We start from the raw sequence: 19,281 nt of genomic DNA on the forward strand, positions 1-19,281 counted from the left end.
CAAACTTTAATTTGTCTTGCTCTCGCTCGAAGTCACGTACTAGATACTAGATGATACTTGCGAGTATATATGTTTAGTTTGCAAATTTTAAGAGAACCCAAAAAAAATTTAATTTATTACTTGTTTGTTACGTATTAGCTACTTTCTATGAATATATATCTACGTGTAAGAAGAATGAAATGAAAGTTGCTCGCTTGGCAAACAATTTGCCCAGCCCACTGTCATCCATGCGGTGCTAAAAGCAAAGTAAAGAAAAACGTTTGCGCGTATTAAACCAACAAAACATAAATCCGAGAAATTAGCATGTCCGCCGAAGATGACGGCGTGCATCGCTTGGAAGGGACTAGCGGCCAGGCGCAGCGCGGTGGCTTGGTGCTTAAGAAACCCAAAGACGACGCCGCCAAATCAAGCGGCGGCAATTTCAAAGTGCCACAAGGCTCGCTGCTAGGCCTGGACAAGTTGGCGGCAAAGCGGCGCGCAGAGAAGTCGCGTGCAGAACGTTTGATATCGTTTAAGGACAATGAGTACGATGATGGTGGCACGCCCTCTAGCGCACCCAACACGCCACAGGCAAGCGAGTTTGCCTTTAAGAAGCCGGATACGAAAAGCTTTGAGAAGCTAAGCCGACAGCTGCGTGAGCACAAAGATGAGACGCCCTCGCATACGGGCGGTGTATCGGAGAAGGCGCGCGAACGCTTGCGCGAGCACATAAAACGGGATCGTGATCGGCACAAGGGTCAGACAACGCGCGATGATGCTGATGCATCTGGTGGGCGTCGTGAACGTGATAGAGATAGAGACAGGCATAGGGAACGGCAAAGAGATCGCGATCGTGAGCGTGATAGGCAGAAACGTGGCGACGAAAGACGCAAACGTGCTCGGGAACAGGATCAGGATAGGCATCGAGACGGCAGACAACGCGAGCGTTCCGTGTCGGAGCGCAGCGTGCGCACACCACGCGAACCAGGCACTCCGGGTGGCAATGGCGGCATATCCAATTCATCCTGGGATGATGACGATGCTGAGGGCGGTACACGCAAATCCGACTGGGATTTCCCTACACCACGCAGCACGGGCAGCGGCTATGGCACAGGCGACTGGTCTGCACGCAGTCGCAGTCAAAGTCGCCGCTCTGGCAATGCTGATGATACCACACGTGCAACACCAGCGCATCGATATAATCAATGGGCGCACGACCGCAAGCGTAGCGGTGCCACGCCCTGGACAGGCGACGCCGAGTCGCGTGATCTGTGGGAGGAGGAGCAGAAGCGTCTGGACCGCGAATGGTACAACATCGATGAGGGTTACGACGATGAGAACAATCCCTTTGGTGGCAGCAATGCCGAATACTATAGCCGGCGCGAGGAGCAGCTGGAGCAGAAGCGCAAGAAACGCATTAGCGCACAGCAGCGACAAAATAATCGCGATAACGAGCTCTGGGAACGCAATCGCATGCTGACCTCTGGCGTGGTCACCTCCATCAATGTGAGCGATGACTTTGACGAGGAGGCCTTGGAGCGTGTGCATCTGCTGGTGCATCATATAGTGCCGCCATTTCTGGACGGGCGCATAGTGTTTACCAAACAGCCGGAGCCGGTGGTGCCTGTCAAGGATCCCACCTCTGACATGGCACTGCTGGCGCGCAAGGGAAGCGCTCTGGTGCGCAACTATCGCGAGCAGAAGGAACGCCGCAAGGCGCAAAAGAAACATTGGGAGCTGGGCGGCACTAAGCTGGGCAACATTATGGGCGTGGAGCGACCGCAGGATGAGGATGATGCCAAATATGACAAGGACAGCGACACGGCCGACTATCGCAAGGATCAAAAGTTTGCGGACCATATGCGCGACATGGCGGACTCGAAGAGCGGCGGCGGCAAAAGCGAATTCTCACGCAAGAAGACAATTGGCGAGCAGCGGCGCTTTCTGCCCGTGTTCGCCTCACGCCAGGAGCTGCTCAATGTCATACGCGAGAACTCCGTGGTCATTATTGTGGGTGAAACGGGCAGCGGCAAGACCACACAGCTGACGCAATATTTGCATGAGGATGGCTACAGCAAACATGGCATGATCGGTTGCACCCAGCCGCGTCGTGTGGCAGCCATGTCTGTGGCCAAGCGTGTCTCCGATGAAATGGACACTCAATTAGGTGAGAGCTCATTTGACATATTTGAAATGCTTATATTTGATCTATTGTTTTGCTTGCAGGCGAGGATGTGGGCTATGCGATACGTTTCGAGGATTGCACCTCGGAGCGCACCGTTATCAAGTACATGACCGATGGTATATTGCTGCGTGAGAGTTTACGTGATCCCGATCTCGATGGTTACTCCGCCATTATAATGGACGAGGCTCATGAGCGCTCGCTCTCCACGGATGTGCTCTTTGGACTGCTACGCGAGGTGAGTGCGCACCCAAAACTTTTACTTTTTACTTTCTCATTTGATTTTATATTGCTGATACTTTTGAGTATAAATTTTGCAAACATTTGTAGTCGTCCGATTCGATTTTGAATATGATTGAATTGTAATTAATGTTTTAATGCATTCCTCCTATTATTCAGTTTGTGGTGAAATAATTCTAAATGATTCATTATCTTAGAAGCCCCCTAAACTGTTGCTCCACCCATATGGCAAATAAAAATGCACAAGTTGTTTTTTATTTTGCAATTGTTGATAAACATTTAATAAGATTTCACATATAAAGCATTTTATAAACGTTTTATATTTAAATTTTGTTTTTGCTTTGACATATATGCCAACTGTATATCGTCTACTATAACACATATACGACTATGTATATAATAAATTGCTTAAATAACTAAACAAAACAATACAGTATAATAATATTTTAAAGTAAATATAATAAAATAAATAAAAATATATATGTACGCACATGTATGGTATGTATTTAACATATATAAATTAAATATAATATGTGTATGTGTGTGTGTTTGGTTGTGTGTATGTATGTATGTGTGTGTGTGTGTGTGTGTGTCTTGTTTGTTGAGTTTACGATTCTGTGAATTTTAACTGAGAACTGCGCTTAGAGCAAAAAGAAAAACTAAATAAATTGCAAATGGTTTTCATTACTTAGACAGCATAATAATAATAGCATACGATAAATATAGATACAATATAATAATACATATATAGATATATATGTGTATATCAATATTTTAAATTAATAATAATAAAACAACAAATTGTTAATAAGTCTTTTCAAATTTCACAGTGTGTCTCTCTCTCTTTACCCAATATACAAATACAAAAAATACACAGATGCATTTAAAAATTACAAAAAAAAAATGTATAAATACTAAATTTTTTTGTATTGTATATATTTTATGTGTGTGTGTGTGAGTAGCTCGAGTTGCAACAGCAACTGAACATGTAAAAAACATTTGATGTATGCTCACTTATTTTTGTGACAATGTAATACAGCGATGTGTGTGTGTGTGTGTGTGTAATGCACGCTGTTTAGGCCAAATAAAAATATTTAGAAAAAAAAACAATAGTTTGTAATACTGTCAAGCAACAAACTTTAGAGCCTGCTCTTTTTCTCTCTCATTCATTTTTTGTCTTTTGATTTTTACGTTATGATATAAACATACGATATGCAATTTTGAAATGCATTTTTTTATGACGTACATTTGATATATGCTCTATGCAAGAATGATACGCAATAGCGTATAGAAATTTGCATCAAATATTTTGTCGATATATGTATTTGTTGTTGTTGTTGTTGTTGTTACCGTTTTAAACATGATGATTTATCTTATCACAATTTGCTTTTGATTAGCAGTTCAATTAGAAGCAGAATGTACATACAAGTGTATAGCTGTATATGTATGTGTGTGTGTGTTGTTTATGTAGCATAGTATATGTTTAAACTGACGGCACTAAACGTACCACAATTTATAGAGAGTATATGTTTTGGTATTTTTGTATGTGTGTTTGTGTGTGTGTGTGTGTGTGTGTGTGTGTGTGTGTTAGTTACTTTGAGTGGGAATAGCATTTTTGCCTATTATTGAGCACCAGCAACATGCCCGCATTCATGCCAACGCTGCCCCATTTAACGCACTCCGACATCTGTAAGATAGGATTACTTGTAAAAACGTTCATGCTTAACATATATGCAACAATATTTCTTGTTGTTCTTGTTCTTGTTGTTGTTGTTCGCATATTCAAATGTAAAAATGTTAATGAGAGGTGGGAGGTGGGGGGCGTGATCAAATATTGAGGCTTACAGCTTAACGTTCTAACTGTTGCGAGACAGCGTTAGTTCATTTTCATAATAATAAATGTATGTTCGCCGATGATGATAATGATAACGTTGATAATGTAACAATTTAGTTGCTTAAGCAATTTTGCATTTTGTTGGCCAGAATAAACAGCTCGCTGTGCATATGTGTGCGTGTGTGTGTGTGTGTGTGTGTGTGTGTGTGTGTGTTGTGTATGTGTATGCAGGATTGGGAATTTTTTGTGGTGGGCGAAGCTTATCTTTGTTTTGCTTGGTTTTTTTTTCAATTATTTTGTTCTTGTGATATAAAAACATGTATGCATGTTTGTTGAGCTATATACAGCTTTAGAATTGTTGCATGTATATAGGATATAAATAGACACATATAGAGCATATATATAGGCGCTTTATCAGTTGATCAAATGCAGCAGCACATGATTTGCACTCGTTGTTACCTGGCGCTTACGCACATCCTGCTGGCGACTGCCATAACGGCACCAATAAACAAAATGCTTGTTATTATTCCATAGACTTTGTCTAGCCTTGCGAGCCAGCGACAACTGCAAATAAAGCAAACATGCAAATTATTAATTAATTAATTGCTTATTTAATTTAGTTAAATTGCCCTTACCTGACTGCGTATGTCCTTTTCATTGTGCGGAGTTTTCTCTTTATCCGCAAAATTATTAATACGCAACTCCCAGCCGTGACTCCAAATGTCGGCTAGTGACATTCTCAGCAGTTTGTAAGTGCCATTCTCACGTATTTTCACAGAAAATATCTCAATGGTTTCCGGTTTCGGTTTGTTGTCTACAAGTATAAAAATATTCATATATTACTTTGCAGTCAATTTAGCTTCGTTTCCCAATTGATTTGTTATTTGAAATTTGCTCGCAGAGCGTTGCCAATCGCATTTAATTTATATGCAACTGTTATGCAACACTGAATAATTGTGTTGGTCACAGAAATAAAGTTGACAGCAATTAATTGACGGACAGACGACAGAATGAAGTATTTCTTCAAAGCCTATGATTATTATTATTATTTATAACAATTTTTTGTAAGCTAGTTGCCGTCTATTATGCAAGTCGCATTACAAAATTTTAATTATTTACTTTATGGTTGACACGGAACATCATAAATAATTGACGTTAGTATTTGGCATTTCACACTTTGCTGCTTCTCTATTTCGAAATAATTTAATATTGGCAGCTTTCGCGTAATTGCCATGCGCAACTAATTTAAGCGCATTTCAAATTATCTTTAGCCCAATGTGCGCGGCTGCGGGTGGTAATAATGCATTTTCATATTAACTGCATTAATAGAGCTTTGCTGTTGGCTTATATCAACAGTTTTTGTAATCAACTAAGCTGCATAACAAGTTGCGGCAATTGCAAGGCGTGAGAAAACAATACATGTGCATGTTCATTCATGAGTGTGTACATATGTATGTGTATACTTATTTGTTTATAAAAGCTTGGCGATGAGTTCATCGTTAATGCTGCTCTGTTCAATAATCTTTATAAATATGAATTCCTAGTTCAATGAACGCAACAGAAAATAGCCAAGGCGCACCTGTTGAGGCGCAGCTGCAGTTTTAATGACATCACGCCAATCAATATATGAACATGGACTAAATTGAGCCAACTAGCTTTTTAACAAATAAAAGCATATTTACGTGCGCTACGTGACAGAATTATTAGAGAAGCTAATGCGCGTAAAGGATAAATTACCGATTACCGTTAGACATGCAATTCAATTCGAGAGCTTTGACTTATTGATTACCGCTTCATACAAAAGCTTAACAGCACAGCAGCAGAGCAGAGCAGCAGCAGCAGCAACAACAGCTACAAAAGAGCTGCGTGCGGTGAAATTCGCGCTCTCTCGCTCTCACCGTTGCGGTTTGTTTACATTTTGCTCTTGTTGTTGCTGTTGTAGTTGGTCTCTGCGCACGCATACAAATGGAATGTTCTGGCAGCCGAGTGGTCATGTACCATTGCACACACTGCATGTGTGAGCGAGATAGCAGCTGTGTGCATATGTGTGTGTGTGTGTGCGTTCGTGCGTATAAAGCTGTTGGCGCTTTGTGGCTATTGCACTCTTAAAATTTTATATTTCGAAGCACTTGAGAATATGTTTCATTTGATTGTTGCTTTAAGATTAGATAAATTAGAGGTCTTTTTCCACTCTTTTTTGTGTAAGATTAGCTTAATTACTCTGACGTCCACAATTTGCGCTTAATCATCGGCAATTTCATAAATATGAATAGTATAAAACTGCTCAAGCTTACCTTTGGCCACTTTGCATAGTACAATGCCATACCATGAAGCCACCGGTGTCTCATTCTCGTCCTGGGTTTCCAAGAAACTAATGCTGCTGCTGCCATTGCGTGGTATAACTAGTGGTGGTGCCAGTGTTAGTGCTGGACACTCAATGTCCAGCGAATCATTATCGCTGGCTGCGGAGGCTGCAGCGGCCGCAGCTGCTGCGGCAGCAGCTGCTTCGGCAGCAGCGCTGCTGCGCACTTCGACAATGAAACCGCACTCGACGACGGCGCAAAAGATGCGCTGCTCCTCTTGCTTGAACCACTTTGATTCGCGTAGCTTCTGCACGGCCACACTGCTGCCGAAGGTGGTGTTGACGTTGGCGCTGCCCGCGCTTGGCTTGTGGAGATGGTGCTGCAACAGGTGCAGAGATGGCGGCCAGTTGGATGTGGGCGAGCTGGGCGCTGACTGCGAATAACCGGCGACGTTGCTGCCGGCAGCGGATGCTACAGTTTGTGCAGATGTAGCTTGGTTATTGTGACCTTGCAATGGCCACCACTTCAGTGAGCTGACGAAGCTGCTCGATCGGTTCATCATTTGGTGGGTGACTTGGTGTGTGTGTGTGTGTGTGTCTCTGTGTGTTCGGGGTGGGTTTGGAGAGTCCAAGTTTGTTTTTATTTTAATTATTTTTTATTGTTGCACACGCGCGTATTACTTTCACCAAATTTTTACGCCTGCAGAGTGCGCGCGCGCCTTTTTGTTTTCTTCGCTTATTTTTATTTTTAAACAATTTTACTTGCCGCCCCTTGCCGTTATTGTTGTTCTTGTTGTATTATTTATTTATATTCGGTCGCTTATCACAACGCGCGCTTGCTTCTGCTTTAGCTGCTGCAGTTGCTCCAATTAGATGTCAACGATTTTCTTTTTCTCCAATTATTTCCACAACAATAAATATTACAAAAAAACAAAACAAAAATGTATTTCTCAAAGCACAAAATAAAACGCAGAGTTGTGTTTTGCTTTTGGTCTCTGGTCTTAGGTCTTTGCTTTTGCTTGTCTTTTACTTTGCGTTTTCACAGCGGTTTCGTTTCGTTAGTATCAACGCCGTTTGTTGTTTGGTTAAGCTTTTTCTGTTTTATTTTTCCCGCTGCGATGTCTGCCGTGTTCAGTGTTTTTACAGTTACTGTTACAAACACAAATAACAACAACTTATCTTATACGTATAAAGCCTCAGTGCCTATTTCTCAGTATAACCGTTTCACTTTAACATTTCACTTTTAACCGCTTCCCCACACATGTTGAGCTCGCGCATGACGGAGTCGTAACAGAGAAATGTTAAATTATCATAGCCGTTTCGGGCTATGAAAAATGTTAAGCCATTGCAGTTTAGCCATTTCTAGCTACTTTTGGAGTAATTAGCGCAACCAAAATACGTTCAAAATGCACAACAAATCTGTAGAAAATATAAGCAACAATAAATAGTGCTATTAAATATTTACTTCCTATCATTTTTTTTTGATATTCAGTTGCACACACCAGACAAATCGAACCTTCTTAACCGCTTTATGTTTGAGTTCTGTGCATGTATTTTATGTGAATAGCAGCTCTAGCTAACAGAGATTTCCTGCACACCACTGTGTGCTGTGGTGAATTCAATTGTTGCGTTCTGTTCAGCTCTGCGCCTTGTTTTGTATTTATTTACTTTGCTGTTGGTTTTATATTTCGTTTATCACTTGAATTGTGGAAGATATCAATTTAATTATGTACTTGTTGGTGTATACAAATGCGAATGTGCATATGTTTACATATACAGCTCACCTTACAACGCAGACAGCGACTGCGACGCCGACAGCAAGAACAACATCAGCATCACTGACTGACCTTCTTTTTTGTTTATTCTTATCCGAAAATGTTATTGTTATTTTTTTTTGTGCAGTTTTTGTTAACGTCGTAATTTTTGTTATTGTCATGTCTGCGTGCGCTTAAGCACGTACATACATACTATGTATGTATGAATGTGTGTACATATGCTTGTATGTATGCGTGTCTATATAGCTCAGCCATCACATGGCCCCCCAGTCAGAGCTCCAGAATAAATGTTGAAATGATTGATTTTTATTATTATGAATGATATGTTTATTTATATGATGATTGTAAATTGGCAATTGTCGATAATATTGATTACAAATACTAATTGAATGCCATTTTAGATATTCTGATACCTGATATAATGTTTAAACGGTGGTGTATTTTTGATAAATGAGTGCCGTTGCTTTATGAATTGGTTACGGATCGTTAGCAAAACATCCATTCCACATAGTTAGGGTTTTAAAAAACTTTCCATTATACTAAATTGTATCTAATTTTGAATATAGATTACTAATTGCAGCTACATACATATGTAGCTAAGTGCATGTGAAATTTATAACGTTTATAATGAATGTTTTCGGTATGCAATGTGCTAAAAGCTTCTTGCTTGCACTTTTCAAAATTAAATTATTTATTTAGCAAATAAAGATATTAAATAATCTTAACTGAAGCACATACATACATATACGTGTCTTTGGGTCATGAGTATTGTCATAATCCCATTATCTAGAGGCCATACGTATATTGAACCCTACCCTCCAGACTCCGATCGATAAGCCGCAAGGGCTGAGTGCTCCTTCAAGTTTTGCTTTATCAATGACATTCTTGAGGCACGTTAGCTTCCACACGTAGCTACATATTTATGCATGTATGTATGTGTATGTGTATATCTATGTATGCGTAGACGGAATGAAAGCTTTTCGCTATGACGTTGGCAGTTGGCGGCGTTCAGGTTTCTTTGTGTGTGTGTATGTTTGTTGGCGCTTATGAACAATTTTGATGTTACGTTGCTTTGGGGCAGTCACATACACGTCAATTAATATGACCTATTAAGTTGCCAAACGTTTTTAACTAGGCCAAGTAACACAGCCAAGCTTGCTGCTATGAAATTTTCATTTCAAGTTTTCATTTCAAAGTCGGTTTTTTGTTGATGATTGCAAAGCAATGCGTAGTACCGAAAATTTATACAATAGCCAAGTTTTGTCAACTGTTCATAATGCAGGCCATAAGAGGAGCGTTGAAGCTCCACTGCAGGCAGCGCTGTTTTCTCAATTCTGTTTTCAGGTTTTTCACTTATTTGAACATTTTAACAGTCTCTTGTCTCTCTCTCTCCCCCCGTCGTTTTGTAGTTGTAGACTCGCGGCTATAAATACCCACAGCTTTGCAACTTGTTATTGCTTTTGCTGTTGTTTTTGTTTTTGTTGTTGTTGCTGGTTTCGTATTTTGTTTTTGTTATTTGTTTTTCTCCATATCTATTTTTAGCTTAACCTTGCCGTGTGGCTCGTCGGTCTCTCAAGGGAGAGAGCGCGGTGAGACAAGACACTGCGAGAAAGATAGTGAAAGAGAGCAAGAGTGAAACGTATAATAATTATGCCGTGTGTGCATTTCATTTTGTCAATAGTCTGTCTGCCTGTTTTGCTTTGAATTTGCTATGCATCTAATTAGCTAACAGTACAGTCCCCTCTTCACCCCTCGCCCAGTTGCCTTTGTAGTTGTTTGACAAATGCTCACTCCCATAATTGCTGCGTTAATTTTCAGCGTCAATGGAAAGCTTTGTTAATTTTAGACACGAGTGCAGGTGTCATAGGTCAGTGTCCAAAATCATGAAAGCCAAAGCAACAGCGCAAAACTTTAAGTTGACCGCAATAAATTGAAAGTGACCAGACAGACACAAACATGGGCATGTGCCAAAAATATATAACACTTGACTTGACGAATTTCAAATGCTCTAACACGCAGCAGCTAACATTAACAGCGGCAATTTAGCAGAGCTGCAAAATGTTAAATCGCGAACGCGATCCCATGCGCTCGCTCTCACTCTCGCACTCTCTTGACTTGTGTGTGTGTGTGTGTGTGTGTGTGTGCTTATAAAGAATTTAAATAGAGCCACTGCTAAAACCACCTGTATTTATTTATTGTCAATTGCTGTGTGTCTAATTTGCCATGTGATATGCATATTTATATATGTAAGTACCTATGCATATAATCAACTAAAAACATACTTGCGTATTTATCTATTGCGAGTTGTGCAAAATACACACAAAAAGTCATTTGATGTCATTTTTTTGTACATTTTGTTTGTTTTATTATTTTGCTGCGCTTCGTATTGTTTGTTGTCGTCTAAGCCAATTCAGCTTAAAGGTTTAGCGTTGTGCATTTCACCGGGTACTGCCGTCCATATCTGGTAATAACCAGTCCATGAGCTTTACTCCACGGCTTTTTGCTTTGGCTTATTAGTTTGGCCGGCTTAACCGGGTTCATGTAAACAAACAGCATATACAATACATATAAATAAATAAATAAATATGTACGTGCTGCAATTGTAATAGCCATGCGAAATAGCTTGGAATTGAATTGAATGTCTAGTCGAAACATGCCTCGAACAATGAAATTGTCAATGGCCCGGGTCGGGGTCTCGGTCTAGATAGCGTCCTCTCTCGCTCGCACGCAAGCACACGCAGTCTTAGGCTGGGCGCACAGCCTACGCAATGTGCAAAAGCATTAAAAGTTCAAAGCCTAGACAGCAAAAGGAAAGGATGTATCCACACGCAAACACACACACACACATGTATGTATATATATTAATATTTGATCTATGTCTGTATGTATATTAACCGCATAGGCAGGCTGCTTGTGGAATGCTGTATCTTAATGCCGCTGTCCGCTTCAGCTGAGCGTGTCATGTGCTTGGCTACGCTCTTAATGCTATTTTTAGATAATCATAAATACGCGCGCAATATTGTCCGAAACACAATAAACAAAACAAAGGCAAATTTATAAAATATGCATGCATGCCATATACTATAGAAACCAATTAAAACAACAACAAAAGACACAAATGAAAAGAGCAACAGATTCTTGCCACAAACGCGTCCCACAATGTTTGAGCCAAAAGCTTCCTGGTGTGGGTGCAATCCAACCAAGCAGTGCTTATGTATATACTACATACATACATATATATGTAAGTTTTAATCTTTTATGTGCATGGCGGAAGGACTTGCAGCCCAGCTGTTGCTCTCAGCCCAGCTTGTGTGTGTGTATACAAGCTTATCTATGTATGTATTTACTTGCAAACTGCAGCAACTCAAAAAGAAAAGAGATGCAGAGTGTGAGAGAGAGAGACGTCCATAAAATATTGTTGGACTGGTGGGAGCGACTCCAACTTCCACTTCAGTCTCTGCTCTTTTTTTTTTCTTTCTTTCTCCCCATATCTGCAGTGTATTCACCTTCGGCACTTCGCACACTCCCCATTAGCTTGTCTCGTAACTTGTTTTGCGGCTTTATTTGTTTGCCTTTTGCTCGTTCGTTCTGTCTTGCAAATGTGCGGATAAAAACAAAATATGCAAAGCGATAAAAATGCTGATCATTTGCCTTGCTTCTTTTAGTTGTTGTTGTTGCTGTTATCGACATACAGACACATAAACAAATACATATGTACATACAATATTTACATACTACATTTTAAGCATCGCATATTGAAATATTTTGCATTGTGCAGCTTTTTGTTGTTGCCTCGTGTTTTTGCTCGTGTTTGCATTATTTTACATAAATACATTCGTTTATAGTATCGTACATCTGTGTTGGTTTGTTTTGTTTATTTTGTTTACAACTTGTCGTATTTAGTTGCGCCCTAAACAGCCTGCAAATCAACCAAATTAAATGTGCACACACACACACACACATACAACATACAAATGTATTGTATGTATGTACGTACGTGTACGTCAATCGAGCCACACCTCCAATATTGTGTAGCGTACCGAAAACTCACCACAGCGGTTACTAGTGCTGCCTCCGCCTACTTCTCGCCCACAGCTCTGACACTCACCACGATTTGGCCGCACACTCTGTCACCAAATGGCAGCAAAAGTTTGGTGGAGCCTGGTAATGCTGCAAGCAAAAAAAAATTGTATGCATTTGCATTTGCTCTTGCGCCTGCTCTTTTGTTGTTGTTTTATACCATGTACAATGTTTCCCACTCATCAGTTCATTAGACTTGCGGTAAAGCTTTTCAAACTGTCGCCCATTTTGAAAAATTGTACAGTGCAAATGCACTGAAAATTACATGCGAAGGCATCAAATGCAAAAACTATATGTATTTATTTATTTTTGTATATAAACAAACATATACATATGTATGTACATACATATGTATATGATTGCATGTATCAGTGACTGGCGCCAGACAATTTTAAACAGTCTAAGGCATTTGAATAAATCATTTACGCGTAGATATCTTGGATAATCAACATTGCTTAGCTGTATTTTAGCAAAATTCTCATCAGACAATAACAATAAGTATAATAATTTTGTTGCAACAGTAAAGTTGCTTGCAAGAAAATTTGAATAAACACTAGACTAAAACATTATAATGATAGTCTTTATAATTGAAGTTTTTATACTAAATAAATATAATATATATACTTAAAATATAATATAACAACAAAAATGTTTGATTAACTCAAATATTTACATGTGACATATGTTTCATATTTATGAGTCATTAAGTTCCATAACTGGGTGAATTTTTAAAAGGCATCAAACATTATATTTTGGTTTTATTATATTATACATACATATAAGATATTTTATGTCTACAAACAATTATAAAGCTATACAACAATTTAACTACACAGATACAATTATATATATTCATATTCAAAGCCTGAAGCACAGATTGTGCATGAAGAGGAGTTCACATCCTGATCGCGATGCGGCATCTTTTCATGCGATGAAGCAACGTCAAGAGACCTTCTCCTGATTCACTGTAGCCCGATTTGAAACCATTGTAGGCCACACTTCGATTGTTAACGTAGCTTGCCGGCAGTAAATCAGCAGTAGCATTATGAGATAGATATACCCGAGCCATATACCCGATTCATTGCCAGCATGACCCGTGCCGCATTGTCTAGCAGATTCCAGTGGCGGATGTGGCGCTTTTGATTCATCCAAGTTCAGAAGCAGCCAGTCTAGGCTAGGGGTGTATGTCGACTACGAATAGGCCCCGATATTGGAAAACATGACTCCAATGATTTGTTGAATATATTTTTATCACTTTCTTGATACAACTCTTGGCACATTCAGTGCGTCACTTGCTGCCCAGTTTGCATTTTTGAAACATTTTTCATCACATTTAAGACAAGCACTTTGTTGGGTTGGGCGGTGCGAAGGAAAAATGATTACGCACGACTATCGAATTACATAGAAGTTCAGAGTGCAGTGTTTCTGACAGCCCCTGATATTGGAAAAGGTCATGTCACTAACATATGTAACAACCATTTGAATTACGTTTACTTGAATACCTGACAACATGACAAACACGAGCTTATCTTAAATGCTTTATTTATATGCGTATACGTGTTTTTGCACATATATTAAGGAAATGCTATCATATAAGACATTTTGCGAGGCGTCTGCGGTCTCAAGATCGTTTAAATAAATTCCCAGCATTATAAAATTTGCGGCAAACTAAAACAAGTACAAAATAGAATAGTTTTTATATACATAGATCCCCCCACACAATATGCGCTCTCTATAAAAAAGAACCTCTTGAGCTTAACTAGGCAAATAAGATAAGCTACTTGCAAAGTTTTTAGTTTATGTAGTCTGCGATTTTTTTTAGTGACCCACTTAAGTATTACGACCTTCATTAAAAATAGACTAGCCAGAGTTTTTAATATTAATTTTTTAACGTTTTTTCTTGCGCTGATTTTTGATAGCATGCTGATATCTATATTATATAGACGAATTATTTGATTGTATGTATTGCTTTTTATTTCGTGTCATAGCAAATGAAAATTTTTGGCTTGTTGCCCGCGAGAATTCCTCGGAAATTACAATCAAATTGTATTGTTTTCTATATTTTGTTTGTATATTTCCTGCTCGATATTTAATTATAGTATGTGTGCGAAATGTACACCCTTAGGTACTAAAAATTGAGACACGAATTCGTCTTGCAGGAAGTTTAATATCAAGGTTATACTTTGTCTTAAGATTTAGCAAGGGCATTGACGCTACATAAACATTACTATTCATATATATATATATATATATATATATATTATTTTATTGACATAATTGATTTCTTGAGTTCTGAAGTGCATAAGCTACGTGCTTATATTTTGTTTGCTAATTTCCTGATATGCATATCAAGTGCAAACATCATGTTTTATTTACTAACCTATGCAAATAAAAATTTTGATGTATTGCGCGCGACTATTGTTATGCCTGAATGCAGGTTATATACATATATAATATATTCTTTGATTAAAGTCATAACTTAGCTCTCAAGTAGCTCAGTGGCTCAATGCCTTATCACAATCAAGATTGATATAGTACTTACACAAATAACAAACCTGCTAAAAATACATAAACATAACGAAGACACTAGAATTATATATACAGAGCAATTATATATATATATATATATATATATATATATATATATATATATATATATATATATATATATATATATATATATATATATATATGAAGATATCTGTATAAGTAAGGCTAAGAGGTTTATTGGTGTGTGCCTTGGATTTAGTCAGAGTTAGTCACGTCTGATCCAACTGATGCAATTTATGAGTAATGTATAGCATATGACAAAGCAAACTTTGCCCGACTAGGCAATACACTTTAAATGATTTACTTCATTGGCAACAATCTTGATATTCCAGACATGATAAGACCTAGTCATGATCTTAAAAATAAAAAACACTAAATACCAAATTCCGCAACTGTAAAGACATTAATCCACAAAATCCATTATGACAAAGTTCATGTTCATACAGACACATATAGATAATGAACTATATGCATGTGTGCGTATATTTATTACCATTATTATCAGCTACAGTTATCTTTAATCATATGCGGTATATACATTTGTGAATCGTTGTTCTTTTTACCATTGTTTTATATTTAAACTTTATGATGCGCTCATAAAATATTTCACAAATATCTACAACCTGTTATTTGGTTAAGCTAAATGCACCCAGAGTACTACAAACATATATCGCATGACCTTGATAATAATTGTAGATGCATTCATCATGGCCTTGCGGTTGTTAGTTAAAGATCGTTCATGACTCAATTGATTGAATTGATTTATGGTATAGCTATGCATATTGCGTATAGTTTCAGATTTTAGTGCATTAATTTAGACTTAAACAGCAAACTTAATCAATTGCAATTATTATAAAACAATAAATAAAATTCTTATTGCGCAAGTACTTGCTTTTCAATTATTTCCCAAAATATTGCGTTATTGCGTTTTTGTTGTTATCAATCCACTCAAGCAAGCCCCCTTTTTATTTATAAATTATAATAACTAGTACGAGTACTCAATGATTTATATGTTTTCATCCATTACACTAGCTATTTTCACATGCACGCACACACACACACACACACACACACACTCCCTCTTTTATGTGTATCGCATTGAATGAACAACACCAATTAGCCTTTGATATAGGAGAAAGAGATTAAACATGAAGTATGTGGGAAGAGAGCGCTGGTAAGCACTCGGAATGTTGAGAATTAATAAAAATACCACAGCTCTGCATGTATATACACTTTGAAATCTACATATGCGAAAAAGGGTATATCATAAAATTGCAAAAGATAGATAGACTCTATAAAGTAAATATATGCTTGATCAACAAGACAAACTAAGTCGATTCAGATCTGTAGCTTCGTCTGTCTGTATAAGCAACAAGAACTCAGAGACTATAAGAATTAGAGACACCAAATTCGGTATGTTATTATTTTTAAATAACTTATTAACTCCCCTCTCTAACGTTTATCTAAAATACATTTATGCGCACTATATATTTAATTTAAGCTCTGGTATTTTTCTCGTTGGCATAAACAACTTCCTCATATTGACAGCAAGTGTATTATGAAGTGGCTGCACCCAACTTTAAAGCGTTTTTGTATGTACATGTATATGAGCGCGTACACATGCACGGGTATGTGGACCGCAATGTCTCAATGCCTCCCACCCCCGCAGAGTCCACACACTGTCATACAGTCACATTGCAAACTAATGCGCAATTTGCTTGTTAAGTTGCCCGTGACTCGAAGCAGGTGCTGCACATCCGAATAGCTGTTGGGGCGTGTGTGTGTTTTTGTCCCAGTGTGTGCATGTGTGGGTGACAGGCGTCTGCACATTGTGCTTTTGGCTGGGCATGCACCTAATTGCAATACACACACTCACACATGCGCAAACAGGATCCACACTTTGTTTGCAGCTCCAACACGTTTCCCCACATTGCCGCGCTGCCTCTCTCGCTCTCTCAGACTTTAGTCTGCACTGCTGCAGTGGTGAGTTTATGCTTGCACTCAACTTCAACACACACACACAGCTGGACATAATGGTCCCGGGACAAGCTGTCACTATTTTAAAAATGATTTGCACTTGATGCAGCTCGCTGGTGCCCTGGACGAAAATTTGGGTCAACCGTTTCAACCGTTTGCTTGGACATGCACATACACAACCTGTCCCCATCCACATCTCCATACGCTATGCATAAAATATGTTCTCCAAGGACACTCCACCAAAAGTGGTGCTCATTGAATATTTATAAGTACTTTTTGGCTTGGCGAATAAGAAAATGTTAGAAACTTCTTAAATTGAATAATGGGTACATTTAAAATGAAGCAGTCCTGCAGGCTGTCATGAAATTATTACATTCTATTTTTTTTTGGGTATTCAAAAATTTTGCTGCAGCTTTTTATAGTTATAAAAAACTTCGTTTTATTTCATGATATGATTATTAATCATCGTTTTGATTTTATAGATCGTAGCACGTCGTCATGACCTGAAGCTGATTGTGACGTCAGCTACCATGGACTCGACCAAGTTTGCAACTTTCTTTGGCAATGTGCCGACCTTTACCATACCAGGACGTACGTTTCCGGTGGATGTAATGTACAGCAAAAATGCTTGCGAGGATTATGTGGAGTCGGCAGTGAAACAGGCGCTGCAGGTGCATTTGACGCCCAACGAGGGTGACATGCTGATTTTTATGCCCGGCCAGGAGGACATTGAGGTTACCTGCGAGGTGCTCGAGGAGCGTCTAGGCGAGATTGAGAATGCCCCGGAGCTGAGCATACTTCCCATCTACTCACAGCTGCCATCGGATTTGCAGGCGAAGATCTTTCAAAAATCCGCTGAAGGCATACGCAAATGTGTGGTGGCCACCAACATAGCAGAGACGTCGCTCACTGTTGATGGCATCATCTATGTCATTGACTCGGGCTACTGCAAGCTGAAGGTGTATAATCCACGCATCGGCATGGACGCCTTGCAGATTTATCCCATATCCCAGGCGAATGCCAATCAGCGCTCAGGCCGCGCCGGACGCACAGGTCCCGGCCAGGCCTTTCGCCTCTATACACAGCGTCAGTACAAGGACGAACTACTGGCGCTCACCGTGCCCGAGATACAGCGCACGAATCTGGCCAATACAGTGCTGTTGCTCAAGTCCCTGGGCGTTGTCGATCTGCTGCAGTTTCACTTCATGGATCCACCGCCCCAGGACAATATACTCAATTCACTCTACCAGCTGTGGATACTGGGCGCATTGGATCATACAGGCGCACTCACTACGCTGGGACGACAAATGGCCGAGTTTCCGCTGGATCCACCGCAGTGCCAAATGCTTATAGTCGCCTGCCAGATGGAGTGCAGCGCTGAGGTTCTTATCATAGGTGCGTATCTAAAAATGAAAAATCCAAGTGCATTTGAATTTGATGAAATGAAATCTATTTTTGCAGTTTCCATGCTCTCGGTGCCATCAATCTTCTATAGACCCAAGGGACGCGAGGAGGAGGCCGATGGTGTGCGTGAAAAGTTCCAAGTGCCCGAGTCGGATCATCTCACCTATCTGAATGTCTATCTGCAGTGGAAGCAAAACAAGTATGTTGACAACAGCTTTAATGCTTATAGAGTTGCCACTAACGCTTTGTTTCTTCCTTTTTACTATAGCTATAGCTCCTCCTGGTGCAATGAGCACTTTATACACATCAAGGCGATGCGCAAGGTGCGCGAGGTGCGTCAGCAGCTCAAGGATATTATGACGCAGCAGAAGATGAATGTGAAGAGCTGCGGCACGGACTGGGACGTGGTGCGCAAGTGCATCTGCTCCGCTTATTTCTACCAAGCGGCACGGCTCAAAGGCATTGGCGAGTATGTGAATTTGCGCACGGGCATGCCCTGTCATTTGCATCCCACCTCGGCGCTTTACGGGCTGGGCACCACGCCAGACTATGTGGTGTACCACGAACTGATTATGACTGCCAAGGAGTATATGCAATGTGCCACCGCTGTGGATGGCTACTGGCTGGCCGAGCTGGGACCCATGTTCTTTTCGGTGAAGGAAACCGGACGTAGTGGACGCGACAAGAAGAAGCTGGCTGCGGAGCATCTAAAAGAAATGGAGGAGCAAATGTTGCAAGCCCAGCACGAAATGGAGGATCGCAAGCAGCAGGCAGCACAACGCGAAGAGCAGCTGGCCGCCAAACAAGAGATTGCTACACCTGGCAATGCCACGCCCAGGCGCACGCCCGCACGCATTGGCCTCTAAAAACTGTATTTAATTCTTTAGTTTGAATTTCAATCCTTTTTATTTTTTTGTAGCCAGCTTCATGTATGGTTGCATTTTTTTTATTATATGTA

The 19,281-nt window shown here is 39.8% G+C and overlaps 2 protein-coding genes across 4 annotated transcripts; one reads left to right on the plus strand and one right to left on the minus strand.

Moving 5' to 3' along the window:
* Positions 1-258: 258 nt before the first annotated feature.
* LOC108606516 (pre-mRNA-splicing factor ATP-dependent RNA helicase PRP16) lies at positions 259-19,280 on the plus strand. Of its 3 annotated transcripts, XM_017996686.2 has the most exons (5): positions 259-2,146; positions 2,206-2,399; positions 17,402-18,314; positions 18,381-18,522; positions 18,592-19,280. In XM_017996686.2, the coding sequence occupies exons 1-5, from the start codon at positions 304-306 to the stop codon at positions 19,187-19,189; spliced, it is 3,690 nt and encodes a 1,229-aa protein (XP_017852175.1). In that variant the 5' UTR covers positions 259-303; the 3' UTR covers positions 19,190-19,280. The 3 variants fall into 3 exon arrangements, with proteins under 3 accessions (XP_017852175.1, XP_017852177.1, XP_017852176.1); XM_017996688.2 differs by lacking the exons at positions 259-2,146; positions 2,206-2,399 and adding an exon at positions 10,540-10,558 and having other exon boundaries at positions 18,592-19,272; XM_017996687.2 differs by lacking the exons at positions 259-2,146; positions 2,206-2,399 and adding an exon at positions 16,719-16,925 and having other exon boundaries at positions 18,592-19,272.
* Positions 3,332-7,939, minus strand: LOC108606518. The gene is made up of 4 exons (XM_017996691.2): positions 6,530-7,939; positions 4,871-5,049; positions 4,695-4,799; positions 3,332-4,088 (listed from the first exon to the last, which is right to left on the minus strand). The coding sequence occupies exons 1-4, from the start codon at positions 7,098-7,100 to the stop codon at positions 3,993-3,995; spliced, it is 951 nt and encodes a 316-aa protein (XP_017852180.1). The 5' UTR covers positions 7,101-7,939; the 3' UTR covers positions 3,332-3,992.
* Position 19,281: the final 1 nt, after the last annotated feature.

The sequence above is a fragment of the Drosophila busckii genome, chromosome X, assembly GCF_011750605.1.
Source record: "Drosophila busckii strain San Diego stock center, stock number 13000-0081.31 chromosome X, ASM1175060v1, whole genome shotgun sequence".
NCBI classification, from domain to species: domain Eukaryota; kingdom Metazoa; phylum Arthropoda; class Insecta; order Diptera; family Drosophilidae; genus Drosophila; species Drosophila busckii.

Excerpts from the sequence above, each read along its gene's own strand:
- LOC108606516 (XM_017996686.2), top strand. The coding sequence starts at position 304 with ATGTCCGCCGAAGATGACGGCGTGCATCGCTTGGAAGGGACTAGCGGC. Across the intron at positions 2,147-2,205 it reads TGAAATGGACACTCAATTAG|GCGAGGATGTGGGCTATGCG; the intron begins GTGAGAGCTCAT and ends TTTTGCTTGCAG. Across the intron at positions 2,400-17,401 it reads TCTTTGGACTGCTACGCGAG|ATCGTAGCACGTCGTCATGA; the intron begins GTGAGTGCGCAC and ends TTGATTTTATAG.
- LOC108606518 (XM_017996691.2), bottom strand. The coding sequence starts at position 7,100 with ATGATGAACCGATCGAGCAGCTTCGTCAGCTCACTGAAGTGGTGGCCA. Across the intron at positions 4,800-4,870 it reads AAAAGGACATACGCAGTCAG|TTGTCGCTGGCTCGCAAGGC; the intron begins GTAAGGGCAATT and ends CTTTATTTGCAG. Across the intron at positions 4,089-4,694 it reads AGGATGTGCGTAAGCGCCAG|ATGTCGGAGTGCGTTAAATG; the intron begins GTAACAACGAGT and ends CCTATCTTACAG.